Source organism: Haliotis rubra, unplaced genomic scaffold (genome assembly GCF_003918875.1).
Source record: "Haliotis rubra isolate DU_JTF1 unplaced genomic scaffold, ASM391887v1 Scf419, whole genome shotgun sequence".
NCBI lineage: Eukaryota > Metazoa > Mollusca > Gastropoda > Lepetellida > Haliotidae > Haliotis > Haliotis rubra.
In genome coordinates this window covers 780,932-790,605 of record NW_025767101.1, presented here as the reverse complement: position 1 = coordinate 790,605, position 9,674 = coordinate 780,932, and the positions used below count along the sequence as shown (strand labels likewise).

Sequence of the window (9,674 nt, the reverse complement as noted above, 5' to 3'; positions counted from 1 at the left end):
CTACAACCCGTGTCTGTACAATCAATGTACAATCAATGTACTGCATGTTTCTGTACAACCCGTGAACAACTGTGTCTGTACAATCAATGTACTGCATGTTTCTGTACAACTTTGTATATGAGTACAGGTTCCCCTGGGTATACATCCTTCATTGTTATCAATTTAATACCCGGTCGCTTTGTGTTAAAACACCAGGAAATGTTCAAACCCATCAGACTGTCAACCCACATACATATGTATGCACCACAAAACAAGTTTTCATATTTATATTCCATTCAAGATCACATTGTGATATCAATAATTATTTTACGTCATAAAAATCAATTCTGATAATTAATTATTCATTTTATGATATCAATAAATACATTTTTGATAACATAAAATATGAAATACACAATTAATGGGCGCCTCAAAATGATATCACTGAAACGAAGCAGCGAAAAGCCCGAATCAGTCATTGTGCTGTGTCTGTATTCAAGGGTAGGTCAGCTTGACCCGCTCCACAGACCGCCAGTAGTACATCTGTATTAACGTTGATACGTTCAGGGGATTTCCGATGTCAAATGATGTCAGGATATTCCCGTTCAGCTTCACCTGAAACAGTGAGTGAGTGAGTGAGTGAGTGAGTAGGTAAGTGGGTGGGTAGGTCGGTGAGTGAGTGAGTGAGTGGGTGGGTGGGTAGGAGGGTGGGTGAGTGAGTGAGTGAATGTTAATCGAGTCTGGACCAGACAATCTAGTGATCAACAGCATGAGCATCGATCTGCGCAATTGGGAACCGATGACATGTGTTAACCAAGCCAGCAAACCGAACACCTGATCCTTTACGACAAGCATAGGTTACTGAAGGTTCATTCTAACCCGGATCTTCACGGGTCCGAAACATCCAGACAACAGACAGGATATACTCAAATTGGAAGGCACATGAACTAGTTGCTAATTGTGTAATATTTCATCATGATCAAAAGTTGTTTGTTTGAAGTTTAATGCCACACTCACATATATGAGTCATAGATGAAGTAGACCATGATTATTTTTACAAATATCTATGTGTCACAGATGAAGTATACCTCGTTATATTTTCGGATATATATGTGTCACAGATGAAGTATACCATGTTTAAGTTTACAAATATCTTGGATACTAGCTCAATTTCCTCGCGGCAATCGTGTGGACCCCATGCGATATCAATTAAATATGAAACTTTCGGTGTTATTATCTCTGTTGTCATTTCTTCTGCAATTTGAGCTTAAATTGCGAACAAAAATGCGAATTATAAACACATTTCAAGTGTTCACCTTCAAGAGAAAACTCTATATCCGGAGGTTTGCCCTGTGGTGAAAAAAGACCACGGCTATATTCAATCCGTCTAATAATGACACGATGCAGGTAACCATAACAAGCAATAAACCTAGTCTGACAGCCCTTACCATTTAGTAACGTCTTACATCACCATGGTGACTTGTTCCACCCGGAATCACCAATGGCGATAATGGTCAAAGGATCAAGGCATGTTTTTATATGTGTCACAGATGAAATATGCGATGTCTACAGTTATCAAATATCTTGGATAAAGTATTACTAGTTCAAGTTCCCGCGGTACTCGTGTGGACTCCTTGCTCTTCAAATTGTCGATAGCATTTAAATATGAAAATTTCGGTTTTATCATTTCTTCTGCATTTTGAGCGAGACAAACTTGTCAAAACAGTTAGAATTAAGAACACACTTCCTTTAAGTATTTACCCTCAAGAGGAGTGTTTATTTGCAGAGTTTTACCACTGTGGTGAAACATAAGAGCACAGTGGTAAAAGAAGAAGAAAAGGGTCATTAAACGGAATCTTCAATACAACCAATCCTGGCACGACGAAGGGACGCAACTCTCTACCTCCAGAATGTAAAGTCAAATGACACATATCCTAAACATAATTCTTTCCTTGTGTCTTTATTCATCATCATCTCTATTGTTTTCAAGGCCAAATGACCCATTATTCATACAGATATATACAGAAAGACATGCATATGCGCGTTACAATTGTTGTAGATGGATCTTAAAGATATTATGTAAGTATTTACCTAATATAAACAAGGTATTTGTATCATTTGTATTCAGTAAATGTTTAAAATTATCCTGACGTATGTTACATTGTAAAGAGACAGTTAATTCCATACAGAGACTATGATATAATGGACATTGATAAAACATATGTTTCTCATCTTCTAATACATTACACAGGGGGCATTTAGCATCATCATTTTCAGCATTACAAAAACCTTTTCTAACATTTTGTACTCTTAAACGATTAAAACTTGTTCTAAATGGCGTTCTGTATTTTGGTTCTTCACAGCATTAATATACAACTCTTGATTAAATATAGTTTTAATGTATGAATAAAAGCATAAAGATTTCTTTTCTAATAATTCAGAATGCCAGTTTTGATTCGCACAGTCGATGACTCTTTGAGTAAACATTTTTATACAATTATCTACATTTCCATGGGCTAACACCTTGATACAGCCAAACATGGCCAAATCCAAACGTAGATAGTTTCTTTATTGGGTTGCCCATTTAGGGCGTTTACGATTACAGGTTTAATATAACATAAAATAACACTGTTTTGGATATCTATATGAAGGCATTGTAACACATTTTATCCAATATTTTATACAGTTTGTAAAATGTTCAACCACATTCTCCATATATTGCAACGTTTGGAAATGATTTGCCAACATTTAAAACAAACTTACAAAATTATCGATCTTCATTAACACGTGATAAACACCCTGTATCATCGACGTTGGGCCTACCTTGAATTGCAACTCTGTGACAACCACATTCAAGTCGAACACTACCTCCGGAGCAATGGGAAAATTCGGGATGGTGTAGGAGCCCACCCACGTGATACTGGTATACACTCCAAATATAGTATCGTCGTCGGGCATCACTCTAAGAAGGGTTGTTTCCATGGTGCTTCCTGACTGGCGAAGTGCGCTGAACAATCTGTTACAAATACGTCAGGAGTAAATGCAACTTATCCACGTAAGACTGTATCTGGTTCAATGGTTTTAAGGTGTATTGTCTCTTTTATCGTGATTTGGTTTCAGCATGCACGCACACACCCATCACACACAGACACAGCGTCTGCTGGGATCCAGATCATCATTAATTTTCAATACAAGAAGGGCTATTTATCGCCCATACGCATTAATTACCTGCACTGAAGACGGTTTGTGAAGTAAACAAAGAGAAACGTTATCCCATACAATGATACCTGCGGGACTGTACCCTACTGAGATGACTTCGTATCGAACGTTTGTGCTGCATACAAAGACCAACGTTTTCCTGGAGGTTCAATACAATGGTACTCACGACACTGTGGAAATGTCTTCTTAGCAAATGTTGTGAAAAACCAAAACAAAATATACGTTTTGTTGAAGGTACGATACCAGGAGTGATGGCTATAAGCAAAGACAGTAGTTTCTAAAGGAACGAAAGAATGACATATAGTGAAACCCATCGAGATATCTTCTTAGAAAGGTTTGTGAAATAAAAATAGGAACTAGATTTTTTGGAGGTGAGGTGAGAATGACAAGTAGTGGAACCCATCGAGATATCTTCCTTGGGAGGTTTGTGAAAGGAACAAACAAACAGTTTTCTAGAGTGTACAATACAACGATAACTGGGAGCCCTGTTGGGATGGTTTCATCGTATCAGGCGGAGGTGAGTGCGAAATTGGTGAGATGTAGTTTCTCTTTGAACATTGACAGGTACATGTTACATTACACATAGATGCACGTTTATGCAAGTAAGCTCGAGAACTGTAAGTACTAAATGTAAACAAACAACTTTCTCTTACTCTGAATTATTCTTCCTGGAACCCCGGATGTCGATTGTTACTCCTGGCACAATGGGCGCTGGAAGGGGAATACTAACTTCAGTCTGAAAGGAGACAGCACGTTTTTCTATTTCAGTTATTCTTAACCGTAACGAAATATGTCACCCCAATTCAAGCATTTTCATTCTTTTAACAAATATATTTAACAAAATACTTGTATCACTTATATAAGCCCCGTGCCTGGCGTAGAAAACACAAAATCAGTTTCCTGGGAAATAGCCTTGACATGGACATGTACCTCTGAAGCAAACGCAGCGTTCTACGACAGGGTGATAAACCTGAGTCCTCGAAAGCAATTCCGGTAAACCGGACAGCCATATTAAAGGTAGAAATATAATAAAACATGCTTTGTCATCACCAAACTTGTGTTTGTGATCTGAAACCAGTATCATATTGGTCGTCAGAACCACATCAAAAGGCCCTAGTACAAATGTTTGCTCACATATATTCATTCATTCTATATATATATATTTATATCAAAATGAAAACATATAAATAGATCTAGCAAAGAAAATGAATTTCAAAAGTGTCAACTAAGTCAGCGAATCGAACCACACAGTCCATTAAGTTACCTCCAACGAAACGAAACTCCAATGCGGCGATGGCTTTGAGGACTAAAGTTTAGGTATTCGTTTCGATTCATCGTGCTCATCATCTCAAAGGCATTAGTTCTGACACTAAAGCTGTGCCGAGGCACTGTAGCTCACCTGGACAGGATATCAGCAGTGTTCAATTAATGACCAAATGTTTCTGTCTTTTCTGATATAATTATAGAGACTGTAAGTCTTGCAAGGCGCTACTTCCGGTACGAAGATGGTTCCCGGCTCCCTTTGCGCGCGCCAACCTGCGATATGCGAGACGTGGCCTAATTTACTTACGGTACTACATTTCCGGTGACAAGCATATATTCAAGAACCAGTTCTGGTTCCAAATTGCGCGACCGCCAAATATGACTTTACTATACCGGACCAAGTGAACAACCATGCTTCGCTGACACAGCTGTTGACAGTATAGTTGGCTAATTTGGGGATGGATAGATCGGAAATTTGTTATACCTGCAAGGATTATCCGCTTCTTACTGTCAACTGACCACCATGTGAACATTCGAAAAGGTATGAAACGTTGTTTGTCACCGGAAATACTAAGGTCTCGCGAAGTGCCGTGACCTACTCACGGCCCCTATAATAACGAGCACCTAAAATCTGACAACGTTAACAAAACATAATGTCACAAGGAGACACATATGCTAAAATTCAGCTCCACCAGTTACAGAGGAGAAAGGTTAAGACAGGCAAGCATGCATTTTGAGAGAATCTTTGAGCATGGTAAACATAATATGAATAGTGCACACAAGCAGAACATATAAGGTGAGCCCCATTAACAACTACGCTTTATCATAATCCATCTTAAACATCTTGAACAAAAGAACTGAGTAATGGTCATCACATATTTCAGTTGTCAGTATTAAATGTGTAATCAAGGTGAAAATGTACCATTCAATACATGGAACCAGTATGGCGAGCCCCCTACTTACTATCCATTTCAACATACCAAATGTCGTTATATTTTTAACAGATACGACCGGATAACTCTGCGGATACCTCATCACAACTGAAGTCACACAGTCCATGTCCAAAGGAAGGATACATCTCAGTTATTTGTACATTTTTGTGTGTGAGTATACTTGATATTCTCCTGTGGGGATGCCTATGTAGGGTGTGTGTCCAGCATCTTCCCTGGTCGTTTGAGATGACTGGACTCTGCTCAAGTCTGTCTAACCTGTTGAGCGGCGTCATATAGTTAGAACAGGGCTGAGTGTGGTGTTAAGCAACATACTATAACAATAAATATATGTGTATATGACTGCGAAAATATTAGATTACCGTGTTGATCCACTCGTCTTGCTTGCACACGTTGCTACTGGATCCCGTCAGTACCCAGAGCCCAGCGGCGCTGTAGCAGTGGGCATCCGCTGGACCTGTGCCTGGATAAAGGGAAAATCCAGCCTGGCACTGGTTGCTGGACTTGTACATTGTACAGGACGCTGAAATATACAGAGGTTAAAACTACGGTGAGTTTAAAGTGAGTGAGTATGGTTTTACGCCACTTTTAGCAATATTCCAGCAATATCACGACGGGGAAAGACCAGAAAGGGGCTTCAAACATTGTACCCATGTCATGAATTAAACCAGCATCTTCGGCGTGACGAACGAACGCTTTAACCACTAGGCTACCTCATCGCACCTTGGTGCTTTTAAATGTCACGTGGGCAATATTTCACCCATATCATGAGAAAAACAATATATACATTAAGAATATACTATAAACAAATGTCAACAATGGACAGTAAAATAATTAGAGTATCACAGATTTGTATTTCAGACTAGCACGTAACCACATAAAGATGTCATAATGCACTGTGACATAAACTGGCGGCCACAAGAAAATGCACAACAGCTTAGAATCAATCTTGTTAAACACAAATAAAGAAGCAAAGAAGCAACTAATATTGGTAGGACAGATGCCCGAACGGAGATGTGGCAGTAAAAACAAGCAGCAAGACACGCAACACTTCTCAGGCGCGCACAAAAAAAGCATTCTTCTGATGACGTCACGTGGGATATGTCGCCAGCCTCTTCTTGGAGAGCATGAATCGGTTCTTGTCAGTGGACGATCCCTGCCATCTCAGATGAGTTCTTCAGAGATGTGCAGGCAACACGTTGATCTTGTTTGTTGCAAGAAAGTTCTGTTCAATTCGGGCTGCATTGGGCTGACAACAGCCACCACCTTGCTGCTGTTGTGGAAAACGTATGGCAACTGGTCGAAGAATGTCATCCTAGACGCTGAACCGTCATATTTCCGTTAACGATGACCCTTGAGTTCTCTCCTGCCTACAACTTCCTCCCAACTCCCAATCCACCATACAACGAGAGATCCTGAACACGGCATGCCGCCGTTAGTTCTCTCGGCAGTAGACAGGCTGTCCTCCATCAGATGTTACCAGACTATTCCATCGGTGGACTCTCTGCCATTCGCGTTGCTGTCAACGAGTACAGTCCGGACCAAACTGAATCTCTGACGACGATGTTACGCTTTAAATAAATGTCCTGTGAAAATCTGTTAGCCCTAATTCCCTAAAGTGATGCAGGTTTTAAACTTGTTCAACTTTTGTGGTACCCAGTATCTCTTGTTCAAGTTAAATGGTGCTGACAAAACTAAAAATAGAATCAGGACGAACCAGCATTCGGGCAAACGAGAGTTTTTGCATGACTTTGGGACGCAACTCTCTGCCTGTAGCTTCTTAGATGACAAGGCCAAGTGCAACCACGTGCGACAAGAAGACCATTTGTCTGATGAGTACTATGTATATTCATGGATGTAGTACATCTTATATTGTTCTAATAGGATGAAATGCCTGCCCAGCCAGTAGTCACAATACTATTGATGCTGTGATACAACATATGGCCTTCTCCGTCCGACTTACATTACCAGGAATTACATCACAACTTCTTGCCACAAAGAAACCACAGTTAATTAAAATAAATACAAAACGAAAAAAATATCGGTAATTCTAAATCAAAAGCTTTGAAAGATTTTTAAAAATCGATTGTCATCAATTTTAAGAAAAGATTTATTGTGCATTTGTTGTGTTATATGATCTGTTTGAAGTGAGAAGATAATAAAATATCAAAGTAGCATTGTTTTTAAATATTGAGGACATCGTCATGATTCATGTACAATAAGGCTTGAGATGTACGTACATGTACGTTATTTCAGTAAATCGTCAAAAATAAGGAATGCTTGAATATTGAACATGAGGTCGGAAATATTAAATATATTTATATTCGGGTATTGTCTATCAGTATTGGGAACAAGCATGTGTTCAGCTTCATTTGGGAACAAGCATGTGTTCAGCTTCATTGAAGAAAGCTTTCTTTGGAAATGATGTACCTCAACGAAATGAACTTTGAGTGTACTTAAACTGAATTGTCAATGGAAGGTAAAACTTTGCAATATCGCAACAACAAAAATATAACTTAAACTATTAGTTTTATAGATAACTACTAAATGTCATTATATTTATCAGACAAATGCTGGATAATGGACAGAAATAGGATTTTCAACATAGCAGAAACGGGTGCTTCATGAGGGTTTTTATGAACAAGTCTGTATTGCATTGATGCCATCCTTCCAGGAGGCTTCCAGAAATTCCATAGAAAACGAAACCCCGTACTGTGTATGTTCCTGCCAAATTTGACTTCATTATCTGAAAAATGGCTTAAAAGATGAACCCTTGAAGATGTTAATTACGATGAGGATTTTTATCATCACTGATTATCTACAAATTTCCTGTTGGAAGTAAAAGAACAACAGCAACTTACCACCATAGTATCGAAAACCAGAGGCCGATGAGGCATGTGTGGAGTCGACGAAAGACCGTTTGTACATCCGACACTCCCTGAGGTGGATTTAAGTACAAACATGTTGCAGTTTGGGTCATGGAAACAGTCGGAAGAACACTCGACCAAGGCTTTCTCAACAGTGTAGACTTTTACCAGTAACCCATCTTGAGAGAAAGTCTTGTCATCTAGGCCCGTGTGACGGTGGTAGGAGAACTGACCACACGTGTTCTGACCAGTGACAAAAGAAAAACAAACTTCCAAACCCAGAAGGAACAGAAGTGGAAGGTGATATCCCATGACTGCAGCTCCTGAATCCTGCGTGTTGGCCACCTGCGCGTCTCAGTGAGTATGGAAGTGTTCAGTAAGCCATGTGACTACTTTCTTCCCAATGAAAAGGGTGCATGTTACTGCTTTACATACTGTAATATTAACATAATAGATTTGTCGTACAGAACAGATGACTGCGACAGTTTCAATAAGGTTGGGAAATACCATTTTAGATATGATTCCATTGGGAAATCAGAATCCTCTTAAAGGGGGTATTTGCAGATGAATAATCAAGCAGGCATAGTGTGGTTTTCTAATGTTAACACTCAAGGGAAAGTGTAACGTGCTTAGTAAACATATACTGATTAACTGTTTGCTTGGCACATCTTTCCTGGGGTTTTGGCTTCTGTTCTGCTCAAGCTATGCATTTGTTTACATTCGATCGTCAACCCACCGAACAATGAGTTTCGCCGTCATGTGGATTATTGAATTCCTATTGTGTTGATGCTTGGGGCGTTCATCTACTAGTAATTGTTCTCCCCGTTTACACTCACCAGTCCATGAAAATGAGTTACATTATGAAAACCTTTCGTGTTTAATGTAACATGGTGGCTTTAGAAATTTGATAAATTGGCACGCTAGTACATTCTACCTGGTACCCACCCGTGAAGATCCAGGTTAGAATTGATCTTCAGTAACTTTGATTACTGAATACTAACGGGATCGGGGGGTCAGACTCGTTGACTTGGTTGACACACGTCATCATATCCCAATTACGTAGATCAATGCTCATGCTGTTGATCACTGAATTGTCTGGTCCAGATTCGATTATTTACAGACCGCCGTCATATAGCTGTTGAAGATCATGACCATCAGCGGCAGTACTTTCCAAATATATGCGCGCTGGGAAGTGAATGTGTAATCCAAGGTCCATATAATCAAAGTATTAAAGTTCGTATCATCTGGCCGCCAGATTTGCATATTGTTTGCAGGTCTTGAAATAAACGAACATACAAGTGACCATGAACATTAACTACCTGCCAAAAGAAAGTTATTACTTTAAAGTAAGTGTATGAGAAACAAAAACGCTTGTGCAGGTTTGAATCAAAGCAGA

At 39.4% G+C, this 9,674-nt stretch overlaps 1 protein-coding gene across 1 annotated transcript; it reads right to left on the bottom strand.

The window, feature by feature from the left end:
* Positions 1 to 325: 325 nt before the first annotated feature.
* Positions 326 to 8,865, bottom strand: LOC124288485. The gene is made up of 5 exons (XM_046725004.1): positions 8,273 to 8,865; positions 5,774 to 5,934; positions 3,852 to 3,934; positions 2,803 to 2,995; positions 326 to 594 (listed from the first exon to the last, which is right to left on the bottom strand). The coding sequence occupies exons 1-5, from the start codon at positions 8,337 to 8,339 to the stop codon at positions 475 to 477; spliced, it is 624 nt and encodes a 207-aa protein (XP_046580960.1). The 5' UTR covers positions 8,340 to 8,865; the 3' UTR covers positions 326 to 474.
* Positions 8,866 to 9,674: the final 809 nt, after the last annotated feature.

Coding starts and splice junctions, on each gene's coding strand:
- LOC124288485 (XM_046725004.1), bottom strand. CDS start 8,339: ATGTACAAACGGTCTTTCGTCGACTCCACACATGCCTCATCGGCCTCT. Junction 5,935..8,272: donor TGGTTTTCGATACTATGGTG/GTAAGTTGCTGT, acceptor TGTATATTTCAG/CGTCCTGTACAATGTACAAG. Junction 2,996..3,851: donor TCCAGGAAGAATAATTCAGA/GTAAGAGAAAGT, acceptor TATTTGTAACAG/ATTGTTCAGCGCACTTCGCC.